Raw genomic sequence first — 21704 nt, forward strand, 5'->3', positions numbered from 1 at the left:
TGCAAACTGGTGCAGTCACTCTGGAAAATAGTATGGAGGTTTCTCGAAAAGCTGAAAATATAACTACTTAATGATCCAGCAATTGCAGTACTAGGTATGTACCCAAAGAATAAAAAAATACAGATTCAAAACGGGTACATGCACCATGATATTTATAGCAGCATTATCAACAATAGCTAAATTATGGAAAGAGCCCAGATGTCTCTCCACTGATGAATGGATAAAGAAGATGTGGCATATATATATATATATATATATATATATATATATATATATATGATGGAATATTATTCAGCCATCAAAATACATAAAATCTTGCCATTTTCAACAATGTGGATGGAGCTATAGTGTCTTATGCTAAACAAAATAAGTCAGTCAGAGAAAGACAAATACCATATGATTTCACTCTTAGGTGGAATTTAAGAAACAAAACAGATGAACATATGGGAAGGGAGAAAAACAAGAGAGAGAGGGAAGCAAACTGTAAGAGACTCTTAACAATAGAGAGCAAACTGAAGGTTGATGGAGGGAGGTGGAGGGGGATGGGCTAAATGGGTGATGGGTACTAAGGAGGGCACTTGTTATGATGAGCACTGGGTATTACATGTAAGTGATGAATCATTAAATTCTACTCCTAAAACAAATATTACACTACATTAGCTAACTAGAATTTAAACAACATTTTGAAGAAATAAAATATGTAAAAAACAGTAATATAAATCTACTAAGAAAACCAGAAAAAAATCCAGGATATGGGACATTGTACAAATGACTTGGACACTTCAAAAAGTTCAATGTTGTGGGAGAAAAGGACTTTTCCAGATTAAAATGTGGGCAAAAACCTTGATTAGATCCTGGATCTATATTTAAATTATGTCCTAGATGAGGACACAGTTTAAAAAGACATTCTGGGACATTAGGGGAAATTTATCTCATACAAATAGATTATATTAGATGCTACTGAGTTATTGTTAATTGTCTCAAGTATGACAATGGCATAATGGCATTGTCCTTTCAGCTTTTAAATATATTTTAAATTCTTGATCTTCATCAAGACTATTGGCATAAATTCAGCTCTTCTATGAACTTCTGAAAATACAAAATTATAATCAATTTAAAAAAACAGCAGAAGATTTAGAAGTTGTTCCTATTTATTTCAGAAATACATTATTCAATTTGTGTTTTGCATGCTTCAATTTACTTTTCTAAGTTTGATTTAGGCTCATATTATAATTAGTTTTACTTTCCTGAGCCCTCACCAAGTGCTAGGAGGAAGTTAATCTAGAAATGTGCTAGTGGAAAATAATGGGAAAAAAACCACTAAAAATTATCCATCTTGAGTGAGGAAAAATGACAGACCAAGTATGTCCCTTCTTATCCCAAATCTCTCAAAATAGAAACAAATGTGTGTGTGTGTGTGTGTGTGTGTGTGTGTGTGTATTAAAAGAAAACTAAATCCGTACGGGTGAAAGTGATAAAATAAATTTCCATCAAGGAAAGTTCTGTCATGAGTCACATAAGATCCTGGTTCCTGGGGCACCTGGGTGGCTCAGTGGGTTAAGTATCCGACTTTGACTCGGGTCATGATCTCACTGTTGGTGAGTTTGAATCCCATGTCAGGCTCTGTGCTGACAGCTCAGAGCCTATAGCCTGCTTCAGATTCTATGTCTCCCTCTTTCTGTGCCCCACCCCTGCTTGCACTCTATCTTTCTCTCTCTCAAAAATAAATAAACATTAAAGAAAAAGATCCTGGTTCTTAGTGTGTACTTATGATATTAAACACAAATTCACTTATTCTTTATTTCAAAGACTAATCCAGAATTAATAATACACTACAAGAGGTAATCTTACCTATTTTCTGACCCAGAGTCCTGAGAACAGAAGGAAGTTTCCTTTCAATAACTGAAGCAGTTCACAAATTTGCAATAATAAGACCATTTTTAAAAGATGGGTCACTAGGGGGGCACTCTTACACTGTCGGTGGGAATGCAAACTGGTACAGTCACTTTGGAAAATAGTATGGAGTTTTCTCAAAAAGTCAAAAATAGAACTATCCAGCAATTGCTGGATACAAAAATACTGATTTGATGGGATACATGTACCCCAATGTTTATAGCAGCATTGTCAACAATAGCCAAATTATGGAAAAGCTCAAATGTCCATTGACTGATGAATGTATAAGACAGATGTGGTGTGTGTGTGTATATATATGTATGTATATATGTGTGTGTGTGTATGTACATGTGTACGTACATATACATACATACATATACGTACACATGTACATACACACACAATGGAATATTACTCAGTCATCAAAAAAATGAAATCTTGCCATTTACAATGACATGGATGGAGCTAGAGAGTATTATGCCAAGTAAAATAAGTCAGAGAAAGACAAATACCATACGATTTGACGCATATGTGGAATTTAAGAAACGAAACAGATGAACATGGGGGAAAAAAGGAGAGAGAGGCAAAACATAAAACAGATTCTTAACTATAGGGAAAAATTGAAGGTTGCTGGAGGAGAAATGGGAGGAGGGATAGGTTAAATGGGTGACAGGGACTAAGGAAGGACATTTATTGTGATGAGCACTGGATATTGTATATAAGTGATGAATCACTGAATTCTACTCCTGAAGCTAATATTATACTATATGGAATACAACTGGAATTTAAATAAAAACTTGAAACAAAGAAACAAAGATGGGTTACTTTACAATTTTTCTTTTTCCTACCTAAGATTTCTAACTAAACTGGTGGAATCAAGGTCTCTTGAGATTGACTGTGTGTCAGTAAATTTATAAACAGCCAAGTGGCCAGTGTTCTGTGTTGGGAGCCAAAAGCTAGTCACCTTAAATCAAGATTTACAAGCGCAAAATTTTTATTCCCCTCATTTTCCTTTTGACTTAAGGAATATTTGATCTGAGTAGCCAGCTGTCAATATATATAATGACACATGAACACATGTGTAAATATTTGAAACAAGTATCATGACAGGCAGAGTCAGAATTATCTGTTTATTGAATGCATCCGTGCTTTGCAAAGCAATTATATTAAAAACCATTCTTTTGCAACTTCTAGGAAAAAATACAAACAACTAAACTTACAATAAGAATGTATCAAGGCATTAACCCCTCAGTCAACTAAATTGGCCCAACAGTGTGCTGTTTAAAAAGAACATATACACGTGTATTAATGTATTACATATGATGGTTCAATTTTTTTATACTTGAAAACAAAAATATATCACCAGCTGTAATCCTTACCTTTTCAAGTATAGCATTGCCTTGGTGAGGATTGATGTTATGTTGGCTTATTTCTCTCTTGTATTTATATTCATAAACTTGGTCAGTGATATTAATCAGCAGAGTTGATGGACTGAAGGCCAGTTTTCCACAATCATACACAGTTCCACTTTCAATATCAGTTGGTGCTGTAGCATATCGTATGATTAATCCCATTATTAGCCCTAAAATAAAGAATAAACAATTGCACTGGAGGAACTGAATCTAAAATGTTCACTACTGGGTGCTTTTAAATATATGATTTTAAACTTGTAGAAGTGGCAGAAGAAAAGGTTATACATTGCCTGGTTTAGAAATTGCTCACTATTCCATAGATACTGGTTCAATAGATTGACTGTACTAAGATATTTGTGGTGTGGACACTATTGTTCGAATATCCAGCACATATTTCCCCCCTTCTTTCTTTCCTAATGGAGCCACAAATTTTGGAGGGAAAAGCTACCTGCTTCTTCAATCTACCAAAGTGATTCAAGAAAACCTTTGCCCTGTAAAATATTGAGTAATCTAATAATCAGTCAGGAGATAAAATTTCCCAGAAAGTTTTTGGTTCACAAATTAGCACATGTGTAAGATAGACTCATCAAACTAAAAGGAAGCACTTATATACCATTGTTGGGAGAGCGGTGTTCTTGTTTTCTCCCTTGGGACATGACCAAGACAATTTATTTCTCCATTTTTTGCTGAAAGATATTTTGTGACCTTAAGGGGATCCAGTCCAAGGACATAGGCAATATACTGAGAATGGTAGGGCCATGGTACAGACAGAACTCAGTTCCTGATGACTTCACTGAACAAATGGATCAACCTATTCTGGAGCTACCCTACTGCTAGACATAATATATTCTTTAGTTTTTCAAAAGACTTTGAATCAAGTTTCTGTTTATCTGTAGCAAATGCATTCTAAAGATACAACATTCCTTTCAGTGAAGGTTGAACTCAAGTAATAATCCTTGACTTTTAAGTTTACATACTCTGTTAGGACGCTCACGGTAATCTGGTAACTGTAAACTTTCCTAATATTATGGATATATTAACAAATAGCAAAGAAACTTCAGAGGATTTTACATTCCTCAATTTAAAATTAGGACTGATACATGCGTTTTAGGGTAAATCCACAATTTACTCTTTAAACATCAAATGTGGGAGGTTTTACAACTCTTGTGAATCCAGTCATCTAATGGACTTTCATTTATTTATTAATACTTTGTTGGGTACGTATTTTGTATAAGACATTTCTAGATTTAAAATAAAAACAGTCCTGGCCTTATAGCTCAGGTTTGTAAAATGCAAACCCTTAAGCAAACAATCATAATACAATGTGACATGTGCTATGACAGTTAGTAAGCCCTCTGTGTTATATGAGTATAGAGAGAAAACGCTCTAAAGCCCTTTGAATGATGCAAAGCTTTAGATGAATCTTAAAAGGTCATGTAAGATTTTTTCAGATAAGCTGAATCAGGGAATAAGTTGGGATCCAGGTTTTACATGTGGGTGGCAGTACATAACAGCAGAGCTAGCTAAAACTTCCCCAGGAATTGGAAGGATATATTCAATGTGTTGAATCAGAAAAATATGCAGCCCAGAATTCTTTATCCAGCAAGGCTGTCATTCAAAATAGAAGGAGAAATAAATTGTTTCCTAGGCAAACAAAAACTAAAGGAGTTCATGACCACTAAACCAGCCCTGCAAGCAATTTTAAGGGAGATGGATACTTTGAGTGGAGACAAGCTGAAACAAAACAAAAAAGACCAAAAACAACAAAGACTAGAAAGGACCAGAGAACATCACCAGAAACTCTAACTCTATAGGCAAGACAATGGTAATAAATTCATACCTTTCAGTACTCACTCAAAATGTCAATGGACTAAAAGCTCCAATCAAAAGACATAGGGTACCAAAATGGATAAGAAAACAAGACCCATCTATATGCTGCTTACAAGAGACCCATTTTAGACCTAAAGATATTTACAGATTGAAACTAAGGGGATGGAGAACCATCTATCATGCTGATTGTCATCAAAAGAAAGCTGGAGTAGCCATACTTATATCAGACAAACTAGATTTTAAAATAAAGACTGTAACAAGAGACGAAGAAGGGCATTATATCATAATTAAGGAGCCTACTCACCAAGATCTAACAATTGTAAATATTTATGCCCCCAATGTGAAATAGCCAAAATATATAAATTGATTAATCACAAACATAAAGAAACTCATTGATAATAATACCATAATAGTAGAGGACTTTAACACCCACTTACAACAATGGGCATATCATTTAAGCAGAAAATCAACAAGGAAACAATGGCTTTTAATGATACACTGGACCAGATGGACTTAACAGATATATTCAGAACATTTCATCCTAAAGCATCAGAATACACATTCTTCTTGAGTGCACATGGAACATTCTCCAGACACAAACCTGCCCTCAACAAGTACAAAAAGATCAAGATCATACCTTGCGTATTTTGAGACCACAACACTATGAAACTCGAAATTAACCATAAGAAAAAAATTTGGAAAGACTATGAATACTTGGAGATTAGATGAACATCCTACTAAACAATGAATGGGTTAACCAAGAAATTAAAGAGGCAATTAAAAAGTGCATGGACGTCAATGAAAATGAAAACATGACAACCCAAAATCTTGGGGTGCAGCAAAGGTGGTCATAAGAGGGAATTATACAGGAATTCAGGCCTTTCTGAATTGCTTCCTGAATTCCTAAAGAAGGAAGAAAAGTCTCAAATATACAACCTAACCTTACACCTAAAAGAGCTGGAAAAAGAACAGCAAATAAAGCCCAATACCAGTAGAAGAAGGAAATAATAAAGATTAGAAAAGAAATCAATGATATTGAAAAAAAAAACAGTTGAACAGATCAATGAAACCAGGAGCTGGTTCTTCAAAAGAATTAACAGTATTGATAAACCACTAGCCAGATTGATCAAAAACAGAAAGGAAAGGAGCCAAATAAGTAAAATCACAAATGAAAGAGGAGATCACAACCAACATTGGCAGAAACACAAACAATAGGGGCGCCTGGGTGACTCAGGTGGTTAAGCCTCTGACTTCAGCTCAGGTCATTATCTCATGGTTTGTGGGTTAGAGTCCTGCAGCGGGCTCTGTGCTGACAGCTCAGAGGCTGGAGCCTGCTTCAGATTCTGTGTCTCCCACTCTCTCTGACCCTCCTCTGCTCATTCTCTGCCTCTCTCTTTCAAAAATAAATAAACATAAGAAATACAAACAATAATAAGAGAATATTATGAGCAATTATTGCCAATAAATTGGGCAATCTTGAAGAAATGGACAAATTCCTACAAATATATAAACTACCAAAACTGAAACAGGAAGAAATAGAAAATTTGAAAAGACTATAATCACTAAAGAAATTGAATCAGTAATCAAAAATCTCCCAAGAAACAAGAGTCCAAGGCCAGATGGACTATCAAACATTTAAAAAAGAATTATAGCCTATTCTTTTGAAGTTGTTCCAAAAAATAGAAATGGACAGAAAACTTCCAAACTCAGTCTACAAGGCCAGAATTATCTTGATTCCAAGACCAGACAAAGACCCCACTAAAAGGGAGAACTACAGACCTATTTCCCTGATGAACATGGATTCAAAAATTATCAACTAGATACTGGCAAACCGCAACCAACAATAAATTTAAAGAATTATTCACCATGACCAAGTGGGATTTATTCCTGGGATACAGGGCTGGTTCAATATCTGCAAATCAATCAAAGTGATACATCACATTAATAAAAGAAAGGATAAGAACCACATGATCCTCTCAATAGAACCAGAGAAAGCATGTGACAAAATATAGCATCCTTTCTTGATACAAGCCCTCAAGAAATTAGGGATAAAAGGACCATACCTTAAGATCATGAAAGCCATATAAAAACACCCACCACTAATATCATCCTCAATGGGAACAACTGAGACCTTTCCCCCTAAGGCCAGGAACATGACAAGGATGTCCACTCCCACCAATGTTATTCAACATAGTGTTGGAAGTCCTAGCCTCAGTAATCAGACAACATAAAGAAATAAAAGGCATCCAAATTGGCAAGGAGGAAGTCAAGCTTTCACTCTTTGCAGATGACATGATACTACTCTATGTGTAAAACCCAAAAGACCCCACCAAAAAGCTGCTAGAACTAATACATGAGTTCAGCAAAGTTGCAGGATATAAAATCAATGTACAGGAATCAGTAGCATTTCTATACACCAATAATGAAGCAATGGAAAGGGAAATCAAGGAATTGATCCCATTTACAATTGCACCGAAAACCATAAAATATCTAGGGATAAACATAACCAGAGCTTGAAAAATCTATAGACTGAAAACTATAGAAAATTTATGAAATAAATTGAAGAAGACCCACAAAAAAATCGAAAAACATTCCATGCTCATGGATTGGAAGAACAAACATTGTTAAAATGTCTATACTGCCCAAAGAAATCTACATATTCAGTGAAATCTCTATCAAAATAACACCAGCACTTTTCACAGAGCTAGAACAAACAATCCTAAAATTTGTTTGGAACCACAAAAGACCCTGAATAGCCAAAGCATCTTGAAAAAGAAAACCAAAGTGGGAGGCATCACAATACCAGATTTAGCCTCTACTACAAAGCTGTAATCATCAAGACAGTATGGTACTGGCACAGAAACAGACACATAGGTCAATGGAACAGAATAGAGAACCCAGAAATGGACTCAGAAACATACGGCCAATTAATCTGTGACAAAGCAGGAAAGAATATCCAATGGAAAAAAGACAGTCTCTTCAGTAAATGGTGTTGGGAAAACTGGACAGCGACATGCAGAAGAATGAACCTGGACCACTTTCTTACACCATACAAAATAAACTCAAAATGGATGAAAGACCTAAACATAAGACAAGAAGACATCAAAATCCTAGAGAAGAAAATAGGCAACAACCTCTTTGACCTCAGCCACAGCAATCTCTTACTTGACATGTCTCCAGAGGCAAGGGAAACAAAAGCAAAAATGAGCTATCAAGACCTCATCAAGATAAAAACTTCTGTATAGCGAAGGAAACAATCAGCAAAGCTAAAAGGCAACTGATGGAATGGGAGAAGATATTTGCAAATGGCATATCAGATAAAGGGTTAGTATCCAAAATCTATAAAGAACTTATCAAATAATCCAGAGAAGAAATGGGCAAAAGACTTGAATAGACACTTTTCCAAAGACATCCAGATGGTTAACAGATACATGAATAGATGCTCAACATCACTCATCATCAGGGAAATACAAATCAATACCACAATGAGATACCACCTCACATCTTTCAGAATGGCTAAAATTAACAACTCAGGAAAGAACAGATATTGGCAAGGATGTGGAGGAAGGAGAGCCCTTTTGCACTGCTGGTGGGAATGTAAACAGGTACAGCCACTCTGGAAAATGGTATGGAGTTTCCTCAAAAAATTAAAAATAGAGCTACCTTATGACCCAGCAATCGCACTACTAGGTATTTATCCAAAGAATAGAGGAATGCTGATTAGAAAGGACACATGCACCCCAATATTTATAGCAGCACTATCAACAATAGCCAAAGTATGGAAAGAGCCCAAATGTCAACTGACTGATGAATGGGTAAAAAAGATGTGGTATATATATACAATGGAATATTATTCAGTGACCAAAAAGAATAAAATCTTGCCATTTTCAACAACACTGATGAAACTAGAGTGTATTATGCTAAGCAAAATTAGGGAAAGAGAGAGAACAAGAGAACACTAGGACTGCAGACCATAGGCAGAGACCAAGCCATATGACTTCAGTCATATGTGGAATTTAAGACACAAAACAGATGAACATAAGGGAAGAGAAGCAAAAATAATATAAAAACAGAGAGGGAGATAAACTATAAGAGACTCTTAAACACAGAGAAAAAACTGAGGGTTGCTGGAGGAGTGTTCAGTGGGGGGATGGGCTAAATGAGCAAGGGGCCTTAAGGAGGACACTTGTTGGGATGAGCCCTGGGTGTTATATGTAAGTGATGAATCACTAAATTCTATTCTTGAATAATTATTACACTATATGTTAACTAACTTAGATTTAACTTTTTAAAATGAATGAATGAATAAGTGAATAAATGAATAAAAGTTCCTCAGGATTTATGTTTACCAATGTGTAGCATAGTTCTTGGGAAAGTTGGTGCTCAGCCAGAGATTGTGTTTCTTGGCTATCTTGTCTCTGGTTGGGTTCTCACCAACAGAATACAAGCAGAAATAATATGTGCCACTTCTGGAACACAGCTTTGAATGGGTAGGTGAGTTTTCCCCTTCTCTTTCCCATATATCTGATAGATGGAAACAAAGGCCCTATAGGTAGACAAAGCCACCAGACTGAAGAAGCCTGGGTCCCCAAGATACCAGGAGGGAGAAAGCCATCTGCCAACCAGGAACACCTACATTGGACTGCTATGTGAATGAAAAGTTAACTTCTGTTGTGTAGTCACTAAAATTGTAGTATTTTTGTGTTAACTGCCAACAGGATAACCTACTGAAGATTATGTATAAATACATGACTTAAGAAATCTGGTGGATTTAGAGAGTTAGTAGTGGTGTAAGAATAAAATAAATGGAGGGAAAGAGAGATGAGAGATGAGAGATGAGAGATGAGAGAGAGAGAGAGAGAGAGAGAGAGAGAGAGAGAGAGGAGAGAACTCTAGGACAGCAGACCATAGGCAGAGGCCAAGTCATAAAGAAGTTCCTGGGTATGCTAAAAAAGTTTTTATTTTTAACCCAATTGTAATGTAAAACTATTGAAAGATTTTAGGCAGGAGTGTAAAACAATAAAATTTCTATGTAAGAGCTATCACTTTGACAACAGTGTGGAGAATTAAACAGAATGATGGGGGAGAATAAAAACATACTTCTTTCAAGAATATTTTTACATCATTCCAGCTTCAGTGTTTGGCCCACTCCTCCAATAACAGTGAGAAACATTGTATCCTAACTTTTGTTAGCAAGAGAAAGTAAGTGATGGATATGTAACCACTATGAATGCTTGATCCACCATAGAACAGTTGGCAGCCTTTCATGTTCCATGCCAATTGATTACAATAAAACTAGTCAGGAAAGAGAAGGGAAGACACATTATGCACACTGCCAGTAGTTTAGGGTACCTGTGAAGAACATCATTTTTCCAACACTCTTTGACTAGGAAGGATTCATTTTCTAAGTTATTCAGCAGGTACCATGAGTGATACTATGACCTCTGCTTGCTATTCAAGTGGGATATAAATAAGGAAAGCACAAGACACTAACTTCATGGGGCCTGAATAGAGAGAACCTGTATTAATACCATTTAAAGTTCCCAGAAGGTGAGCCAATTATTTTTGCAATATGCTTTCAGTGCAATAACAAGAAGTAAACATGAAGTGTCCACTGTTTTTCCCCAAGCAGGGAACTCAATTATTTGTTATAGTGAATGCCTAGTACTTGGGTCCCTGTGGTTAAATTCATACAACGTCCCAAAACCTAAACAGCCCTGCCTGAACCTTTGCACCAGCTCTAGTCCCAGCTTTCAACAAGAGGCACGTTGGAGTAAATAGAGTAAGCTGCTTGCCACCAGAGGTGATCAGACGTAATGGCCATGACGGTGCATCTCTCAGACACATCTCCTACTATGAGGACTGCAGTTGACCAATGGTCTCAGCTACTGTGCTCTGGAGTCCATGACCAAATTCACTGAGGCCAGACAATGACTGAGTTCAGTAGGGGTACTAAGGCAGGGAGACGGGGCTCCTCTGAAGGGTCACTATGGCTTAAGGATGCCCCATGAGCCTCACTAAACCTTTCTTAGAATTGTGCCATAGCCTGGGGCACCTGGGTGGCTTAGTCGGGTAAGCATCCAACTTTGGCTCAGATCATGATCTCGCAGCGCATGGGTTCTGGTCCTGGGTCAGGCTCTGTGCTGACAGCTCAGAGCATGGAGTCTGCTTCAGATTCTGTGTCTCCCTCTCTGTCTTCCCCTCCCCCACTTGTGCGCTCTCTCTCTCTCTCTCAAAAATAAACATTTTTTAAAAATTAAAAAAATAGGGGCGCCTGGGTGGCGCAGTCGGTTAAGCGTCCGACTTCAGCCAGGTCACGATCTCGCGGCCTGTGAGTTCGAGCCCCGCGTCGGGCTCTGGGCTGATGGCTCAGAGCCTGGAGCCTGTTTCCGATTCTGTGTCTCCCTCTCTCTCTGCCCCTCCCCCGTTCATGCTCTGTCTCTCTCTGTCCCAAAAATAAATAAACGTTGAAAAAAAAAATAAAAAAAAAAAAAAAGAAAAGAAAAGCATCGCCTTGGAGGAGACCAGCTGCTGTGATGGCAGGTGAATGGCAAAAAAAAAAAAAAAAAATTAAAAAAATAAAAAAAGAATTGTGCCATAGCCTAAACATTTTACTACATAGCCTTCTTTCCTTCCCCACCTCCACAGGGTATGCAGCTGCACCAGGGTCTGGCAGTTGTCCCAGAATTCAAAACTCCCTCCCCATTTTCCATCAAAAAAGTTTTTCCAATAGGTCTTTCACACAACTAGTCTCTTCCCAGATTCTCCTTCTTGGAGGACCCAAATTAATACACTTGACAAAAGGCTCTAGCCCTGCTTCTCTTCAACCCCAAGTCTTGAGAGGAAGCAACATCTTGACACAGTGTAAAGGCCAGTGGGGATACTGCAGCTGAAAGTGTGCTCAGTTAACAAACACATACATTCATTTGTACACCCCCACTGCAGTAGCAGCAGCTGGAAAATCCTTAATATCTGAGGCCAGACACCTGCCTGTAGAGCCTGATAATGCATCTGACAGCCAAACGTCCACTCAGTGCTTTAGCTATATGTTGAAATAAATATGGAGTGTTGAATTAATGCACTTCCAGCACAGTATTGTTTGAAAGCAGGTGAGAGATAAAGTATGATATCTGGTAGGAAGAAAATGCTAATGAAAGGGGTTGTTTGTATACCCCACAAAGACAAAGGATAAAGAAAGCAACAACCACATATGCACAGAGGGAAACAAGAGACTGTCTGCTATAGTTCCATGGACACAAACCACCGTTCTTGTTGGTAACCCATGAACTACGACCTTACCTTCCCAGGAGAAAAAGAGGCAGCTTGTCCCAGCAAAGCAATACAATGCAGCACATGTGTGCACAGGCCTGGTTCCAGATTATATCCTCACAAGCGTGACACTTCCCTGAGCTTTGCCCCCTAGCCAGCTGATGGTATCACCTTCTCCAAGTAAAAACTCCAGTCCAGATGCATCCCCTGCCCCTACAAGTTTAGGCATTTGGGCAACTAAGGCAAACGTTGTATATATGTGCTCTCCAGGGAACCCTGACTTCTCCCGAACAGCATACAAGCCCTAGGTTGAAGCTTGGACAACATATTTTATCTCTAAGGCACTCACAGTCCTACAAACTCTATCTCAAGTCCCACCTATGGGGGACCATGCTCTGATGCAGCCTGTGCTCAATGAGTTCCTTCATCTTTGATTTCTTATAGCATTCATAGTTTAAACCACACCCTTTGTGGGCCAATTTAATAAAGGCTTACATTGTTCAGCATTGCTTTGTAGACCTTGGCTTTGTCTCCCCCACTAGACAATGAGACTGTTTACGACAGAGACTCTGTGCTATTTTTCATCTCTTTTTCCTTTAAAAAGCTACACTTTAGGCAGAATTGTAACCCAACTTTCCCTAAGTCCACAAACTCCCTTGGAGTCAAGAGGAAAATGATCCTCCAAGTTTATGTAATTGGTCAGTGACCAACATCTTAAAATGTAAAGAACATCACACCAAATGCTGTGATGTTCCTGTCCTGGCTGAGCTTGCAATATACCTCCCATAGCAGATGCCTGAAAGGCAAGTGACACAATGATGTTTGCAAGAGAAGGAAGGAAGGAAGAAGGAAGGAGGAAAGAGGCTCATGGGCACTCAAAATGAGAAACATTTAGAAATATGAGCCTTGTCTTTCTGGACTGGCTTTCACTTCATTCTCCACATTGAAAATACAAGAAAACCCCACTCCTTCCTCCCTCATTCTGCTTTCATGCCACAGACACACAAGGCATTGCTCTGAGACTTGAATTATAAAATGAATAAGACATGGTCCAGACCCTAAAATATTAAAATATTTTAATCTTACAGGGCCTTTTCCTCTTGTCCAATATTGTGATCCTGATTTCCAGTGAAAATAAAGTACAAATGTTTTCTAAGGCTCTTCTCATATTAAGCCTGTATTTCATAGACAATCTGCCTGCATCTTGTTGATGATCATTCTACATGATGCTGAAGCATTTCCCAAAGGGGCTTTTTTAAGAGGAACATGGATGGGAATTTACTTGCATATATAATGATTATATTTATGTACAGTGGAACAGATTACAGAATGGTTTTGAAAATAGTACTAAAATCTCTCTGTGATCAGACCTATGGTTGTGTTTATATACTATCACACACACACTGCCACACTGCATGGCAGCACACCGTAGGAGGCTCCCTTCAGAGTCTTTTTCTGGAGGAGTGGTGCTCCTCTGACATCACACAATGCAACAAGCCCATCTACACACGTGTCTAATCAGACTAGTTCATAGGTATATATTTAAATGCTACATGATACTGGAGAGAATTTAGGAGCCTAAAGCAAAGGTACATAGTTACTATATGAAGATTGTAGAAGAACTGAGTTTTGTAAGTTCTTTCATTCTGTATGCATTGAATGGCAACCAAGAATAATCTAGATAAATGAGGCATTGCCCCTTACTAAAACAAGAAGATAAATCATTAAACTATATAATACTATATATCAACTTGATTAGTGTATCAGATACTATTGATTGCCAACCCAGCATCCATCCTGCCTCTTTCCCAAAAAAGCCCTGATTTGTACAGCTAGCCACCCCTCCTCCCACAGCTATCTACTCAGGATAAGTTGACCTTTCCCTCAGCTCCAAGGGAGTTCCCTTTCCCCTTGCTGATAATCGGTACTACAATGGCCATGTGACTCTATTCTGGTCAATAAAAAGTGGAGGGAAACTAGCTAGGGAACTTCTTTTTTTTTTTTTTTTTTAATTTTTTTTTTTTTTTCAACGTTTATTTATTTTTGGGACAGAGAGAGACAGAGCATGAACGGGGGAGGGGTAGAGAGAGAGGGAGACACAGAATCGGAAACAGGCTCCAGGCTCTGAGCCATCAGCCCAGAGCCCGACGCGGGGCTCGAACTCCCGGACCGCGAGATCGTGACCTGGCTGAAGTCGGACGCTTAACCGACTGCGCCACCCAGGCGCCCCTTAGCTAGGGAACTTCTTAGAAAAGCTTTGATATCCTAAGAGAGAAACAGAAGAGCAATGAGCTCTCTTATTCCTCAGAATATTATTGGGCCTGGTTAAGATACCAGGAACTTCCATACCCACGTTACTCCTCACCTGATGTTAAAGTCAGACTGGGAATAGCAGAGCAGAGCAAAGGAAAGAACCTGGTTCCTTGATAACAATAATGGGCTGCTGAATCAACGGGCCTCGCAGACTGTTCTCTGGAGTTCTAGTCATGGGAGCAATAAATGTCTTTATTGCTTAAGTCTGTTTCAGTCAAGGTTTCTGTTATTACCAACTGCATGCATCTTAATATATATAAACTTTTCTTTTAAACAAGTTCTAACAAAGTTCTAAGGAATCCTAAAGGAGAGACCAACTAACTCCTTTCCCCAAAGTATTAGGGAAAGCTTTACATAGGAGATTCTTTTTTTAAATTATTTTTTAATGTTTATTATTTATTTTTGAGAGAGAGAGGAAGAGTGCAACCAGGGGAGGGTCCGAAAGAGAGGGAGACACTGAATCCGAAGCAGGCTCCAGGCTCTGAGCTGTCAGCACAGAGCCCGATGTGGGGCATGAACTCACGAACCACAAGATCAAGACCTGAACCGAAGTCAGACACTTAACTGACTGAGCCACCCAGGTGCCCCTAGGAGATTCTTAAGGATTTATAGGAAATCTCCAGGTAGAGTAGAGGACAAGGACTTTCTAGAAAGAGAAATTCATAAATCAGTGACCACAGTGCTAACCAGGTATATCAAGCAGTTTGGGAAGGCTGACTAGGGCAACTGAAATCAGGGGCTGTAGCACACCTGAGAAATAACAGAGGGTGTTCAAGAAAGAGAGATGATTGGCAAAAAGGTCTTGAGAAAGAACCATGAGAGATTCTTGTTGGAAGAGAGATTTGCTGTGGTTTCCAGAAGAGGTAACAGCTTTGGAGACAATCATCTTAAGGGAGAAAAGAAAATTAAGGTATGGTAGGGACATGGAGAGGAAGTTAACATCAGACTTTGTCTTATATTTCTGTGAGGAAGAATTTAGCAAATAAATTTGAGTACAGGAATGTCAAGATGACAGTAATAAAATTAAGCCCAAGGAAGAGTATTGTTTACCATTATTAGTACTTTTTATTATAGTGTGAGACTCTTTAAGGCAGGGAATCTGGGATACTATTTCAGTCACCCAGATTCAAAAAATATGAACTAGGGATTCAAAATGTGGAAATAAAGAAGAAAAGGGTCTGACAAATATTCTAAGGAAGCCAAATCAGTGCACACCATTTAACTATGTGCAACATAGTATTCACATATATCAAAGTGTCATCTTCACAACTTTTACATTTTTACTTGATAGTTATGTATCTCACCCCTACTCAGTCTTATCAAAATTGTTATCAGAACACTGATTTAGAGAAATGATATGGGTTTGCATATCAAATATTGCATGCATTTCCTTTTAGCAGTTTAGTTTTACACTGAGATTAATCATAGATAGAACCAAAAGTAAAAATATGCAATGCCTTCTGATTATTTAGGGATTTCATTCCTTCTCTGCCCTCCCACCAATCTTCTAAATTCAAAGGACTTAAGGAAAGTGTGGGTGTTGCTAAAAGGGACACAATTTATTGCTCTGTGCTGGTTCACTATCAACTTGCTTTGGTGAAGAAAAAAAATCCTATAAGGGTTTCAGAACATGTCTGAGGCAAGAGTAAAAGTAAGAGTACCCAATAAGAGTACCCCATGATGTTTCAAGGTGGGAGGGGTCCATGAACTGTCCTACCTTAGGAAGCCTCATTCAAAGTTCTGTCTTCTCACAGGTTAGAGTCACATGGGAAATGACAAAAAGACACAACCACCAGATCTTCTACCACAGCAAAGTGTCCAATGTTTTTCTCCATCCTTGGTTTATACCAATAATGCACATAGGCACACACACATGCACACAACATACACAGAGATACACACTACATATTTCACAGCACTCTGGGGTTCTCAACATAGGATTATAGACAACTTTTCTCTAGAAACTATCTCAGCCACCAGCTTATATATAGCTCAAACCAGTTGCTGCAAGCATCTTAGGAGATTTACAGAAGAAATATAGATATGTAACTAGCCACATACTAAAACAAAATTATTTATAATGTTTACACAAAACAGTCTATTTTTTTGTTTTGTTTTTGTTTTCTGTAAAACCAGAAGGGGAAACATTATAAACAAATATAAATAGTGAAAAAGCAGAGGTGGGTGGGGAACTCTCTAATAAGTGAAGATTCTCTCCCAGCCCTCCTTTTCATCACAGGATAGTAATGTAGTGAGGAAGAGAAAAGAGAAGAAAGTAAAGGATACAAAACTAGGAACCACATATTGAACTTTATTTTCCTAGTTCTGAAACTTTAGTGTATCAGAAGTCTCTGGAAGCTTTGTTAAACACAGACTGCTGGACTCTGCCTCAAGTTTCCTACTCAGTAGTGGGTCTGGGTTGGGGCCCACATTCTTGCATTTCTAAAAAGTTCTCAGGTGATGCTGTGAGAAGCACTGTCGTATAAGACAACAAATAATTCCCACCATTATGAGTGCCATCACAGTCCTAGAACTCTGTCAAAGTCCAAACCACCTCATGCTCATGCACACAGGTTTCATAGAGCATAGAGAGCCCAGAGGCATAATTAAAGATTCTACCTTCAGTCTCTTCCAAATATTCAAGTCAATTAAACTAACATATGATGAAAGCCATTTTGTATGATTCATATGAATAAGGCACTTACAGAAACTTCCCCCACCCATTCTGACAACCACAGATATTTAAAACAAGCATAAGTGTGGACTTGCAACACTGCTTTTCCTGATGCTGGGACAGGTGTTTCCAAGTCAGCCTCATCACTCTCTGTGGGACAGTTTAACCCAGCTTCTTGGCATGGATGTACTTTCACAATATTGCTCCCATTGAATTTCCCATGCTGGGCTTTATGCTATGACAGGATAACATTTCTGAGGCCTTAAGGTAAAAGAAAAACTTAACTACTTGCCTCATTTCCCCACTCCTGACTACCTATCAACAGCAGAAGCTTTCAAGGTGGTGTTTTTGCCAATTATTCTGTGCAGCCTTAGCCAAAGTTGTAAATTTTTGGAATTTCTTTTCCCTTATATGCAAACTGAATGAAGATCATTGTATTTTGCATGGATGTCCTGAGGATTAGCAATAATATTTATACTTAAGATACCTCAGTCTCTATCTTTCTTCTGTAAACTTTCTAAGATACCATCACCTGGCACAGAGTAGACATTTATTAAATAATAGAAACTCTGGGGCGGGGGGGGGGCAAGATGATGGAACAGCATGGAAGTTTTTTGTGTGTCTCGTATCCATGAAATACAGCCAGACCAACACTAAACCATCCTACACGCCTAGAAAACTGATTGGAGGATTAACACAACAATCTGCACAACCTGAACCACAGAATTCAGCAGGTGTGCGGCACAGAGAGGTGAACTTGGGGAGCGAGAAGCCACGGTGGGGAGGGAGCCACTTTTGGGGGCGGAGAGAGAATGGAGATGGGGGGTGGGGAGAGAATATGTGAAAAGCACCCCTCCCCCAAAGCAGCTGGAGAGAAAGTGGAAAATTGGAACCAGCCACAGGGACTAAACTAAAAAGGGAGAAAGGAGAGGGTTTAAATTCCATTAAGAGTGTAAACAAGGGGAGCGCAAAGTCACCCAACTCTGCAGCTCGATACCTGGCAGTGCTCTGGTGGGAAGGGCGAATCCCCAGGAACAGAGTGGGGTCCAGGAGGTTCTGGGGCCACATGGGGAAAAGCAATTCCACTGCAGGAAGTACATTTGGTAGAGGCTGTGAGGCAACCTGGGCCCAGCAGACCCCAGAAAATGGCCACATTCGATGGTGCTGGAACAAGGTCATTAAGGGTGAAGCCTGGTGCCAGATGTGTGTTGTGAGTTTCCATAATCCTGAAACACTGCTGCTACACTATCTCGCGAACTTTTTCTGGGGTGGGCTGGCACCTTGTCACAGACCCGGGGCACCGGCAGCAGCAGGGTCCAGCAGGCGTTCCTGGGTGCAGCCAGCATTCAGCCATTGCTCATTTGGCCCTTGATGGGTGAGACCCTCCCACAGAGGGGTCGATGGGGTCAAAGCTGCAGTCTTTCAGAAGTAAGGGGCTGGGGAAAATAGCCGCATCTGAGACAAAACTCGGGAGAGAGGTACTGCCTGGAGCCTGGTCACGGACAGTGAAAAAGCGGGGAGTGGATGACAGCTGAAGACAGAGGATGGGTGCATGATTGTTGACAGGGTAAACAGAGATCCAATACTAGAGACTGGGCAGTTGGGTGACGTCATTTTCACCACTCCTGAGCATGCGTATACGCACCTCCCTGCACCACAACAATCCACCTCATCAGGCTAGCCGTGCCATCTAGTGGAGAATGGAGCCATTATACTAAGCCCCACCCAACTGGGCCAACCTGGCGTTTCAAGAAAACAAGTCTCAATGCCTACTTAGTTTATGGACTATAAAGCACTTCATAGTCTAACTTCTTTGGGAAAACGAAGTAATTTCAGTCCTATTTCAATCTGTTAGAAGATCTATCCATTCACTTTTTTTCTCTTTTTCACTTCTTTTTCTTGAATACAGAAACAGAAAAAATTCATTTTTATTTTCAATTTTTATTAAAAGTATTTTTCTTTAATGTTTTACCATATTTTAAACTTTTTTGTAAATTTTGTGAATTCTATTTTACTTCATTTCATTTTAGTCTCCTTCAGTGTATTCACTTTTTCAAATTTTCAAATGATTTTCTTTTTTTCTTTTTCTTTTTTTCATTTCTTTTCTTTTTCTTGAACACAAAGAGAAATAATTCATTTCCATTTTTAATTTTTATTAAAAATATTTTTCTTTGCACTTTTTCTACTATATTCTTTACTTTTGTGTAAATTTTTTCAAATTCTATTTTACTTCCATCATTTCATTTTTGTCTACATCAGTGTATTCATTTTTTCAAAGTCTCAAATGATTTCCTTTTATTTTCATTCGTTTTCTTTTTCCCCCTTTTTTCTCTATCTATCAAACCACTTTCAACACCCAGACCAAAACACACCTAGGATCTAGCATCATTTACTCGATATTTTTCTGTGTGTGTTTTTAATTTTTTAATTTTAATATTTTTTAAGATTTAATTTTTTTTACTTTTAATTTTTCTAACTCATTAATTCATTTTCTCCCTTAAAAATGACAAAACGAATGAATTCACCCCAAAAGAAAGAGCACAAAGAAACAACAGCCAGGGATTTAATCAACACAGACACAAGCAAAATGTTGGAACCAGAATTTAGAATCACGATAATAAGAATACTAGCTGGTGTCAAAAATAGATTAGAATCCCTTTCTGCAGAGATAAAAGAAAAAAAACTAGTCAGGATGAAATAAAAAATGCTATAACTGAGCTGCAATTACAGGTGGATGCTGCAGTGGGAAGGATGGATGAGGCAGAACAGAGAATCAGCAATATAGAAGACAAACTTATGGAGAATAAGGAAGCAGAAAAAAAGAGGGAGATTAAGGCAAAAGAGCATGATTTAAGAATTAGAGAAATCAGTGACTCATTAAAAAGGAACAACATCAGAATCATAGGGGTCCCAGAAGAAGAAGAAGAGAGAAATAGGGGTAGAAGGGTTATGTGAACAAATCATAGCGGAAAACTTTCCTAACCTGGGGAAAGACACAGACATCAAAATCCAAGAACCACAGAGGACCCCCATGAGAGTCAACAAAAACTAACCATCAACAAGGCATATCATAGTCAAATTCACAAAATACTCAGGCAAGGAGAGAATCATGAAAGCAGCAAGGGAAAAAAAGTCCCTAACCTACAAGGGAAGACAGATCAGGTTTGCAGCAGACCTATCCACAGAAACTTGGCAGGCCAGAAAGGAGTGGCAGGATATATTCAGTGTGTTGAATCAGAAAAATATGCAGCCAATAATTCTTTATCCAGCAAGGCTGCCATTCAAAATAGAAGGAGAGAGAAAAAGTTTCCCAAACAGAAATTAAAGGAGCTTGTGACCACTAAAAAAGCTCTGCAAGAAATTTTAAGAGGGGGGGGGGCTCTCTGAGGGGAGAAGAGATGAAAATATAAACAAACAAACAAACAAACAAACACCAAAAGCAACAAAGATTAGAAAGGACCAGAGAACACCACCAGAAACTCCAACTCTACAAGCATCATAAAGGCAAAAAATTCATATCTTTCAGTACTCACTGTAAACGTCAATGGACTCAATGCTTCAATCAAAAGACATAGGGTAACAGAATGGATAAGAAAACAAGATCCATCTATATTCTGTTTACAAGAGACCCACTTGAGACCTAAAGACACCTTCAGATTGAAAATAAGGGGATGGAGAACCATCTATCATGCTAATGGTCAACAAAAGAAAGCCGGAGTAGCCATACTTATACCAGACAATCTAGACTTTAAAATAAAGGCTGTATCAAGAGATGCAGAAGGGCATTATATCATAATCAAGGGGTCTATCCACCAAGAAGACCTAACAATTGGAAACATTTATGAGCCAAATCTGGCAGCACCCAAATACATAAATCAATTAATCAGAAGCATAAAGAAACTCATTGATAGTAATACCATAATAGTAGGAGACTTCAACACCCCACTCACAGCAATGGACAGATCATCTAATCAACAAATTAACAAGGAAACAATGGCTGTGAATGACACACTGGACCAGAGGGACTTAACAGATATATTCAGAACATTTCATCCTAAAGCAGCAGGATATACATTCTTCTCCAGTGCACATGGAACATTCTCCAGAATAGACCACATACTGGGACACAAAGCAGCCCTCGGCAAGTACAAAAAGATCAAGATCATACCGTGCATATTTTCAGACCACAATGCTATGAAACTCAAAATCAACCACAAGAAAAAATTTGGAAAGGTAACAAATACTTGGAGACTGAAGAACATCCTACTAAAGAATGAATGGGCTAACCAAGAAGTTAAAGAGGCAATTAAAAA

At 38.5% G+C, this 21704-nt stretch overlaps 1 protein-coding gene across 7 annotated transcripts in view; it reads right to left on the bottom strand.

Moving 5' to 3' along the window:
• Positions 1 to 21704, bottom strand: part of SLC9A9 (solute carrier family 9 member A9) — a 687543-nt gene that overhangs the window by 538809 nt on the left and 127030 nt on the right. For all 7 annotated transcript variants that reach the window (XR_007155680.1, XM_047875494.1, XM_047875495.1 and 4 more), the window contains one exon: positions 3273 to 3475. Coding sequence is in view for 6 of the 7 variants with exons in the window: in XM_047875494.1 (XP_047731450.1) it covers positions 3273 to 3475 (203 nt within the window). In the remaining variant the exon portion in view is untranslated. The remainder of the gene's footprint in view (positions 1 to 3272; positions 3476 to 21704) is intronic.

Source organism: Prionailurus viverrinus, chromosome C2 (assembly GCF_022837055.1).
Source record: "Prionailurus viverrinus isolate Anna chromosome C2, UM_Priviv_1.0, whole genome shotgun sequence".
In the NCBI taxonomy this organism is placed as follows: Eukaryota; Metazoa; Chordata; class Mammalia; order Carnivora; family Felidae; genus Prionailurus; species Prionailurus viverrinus.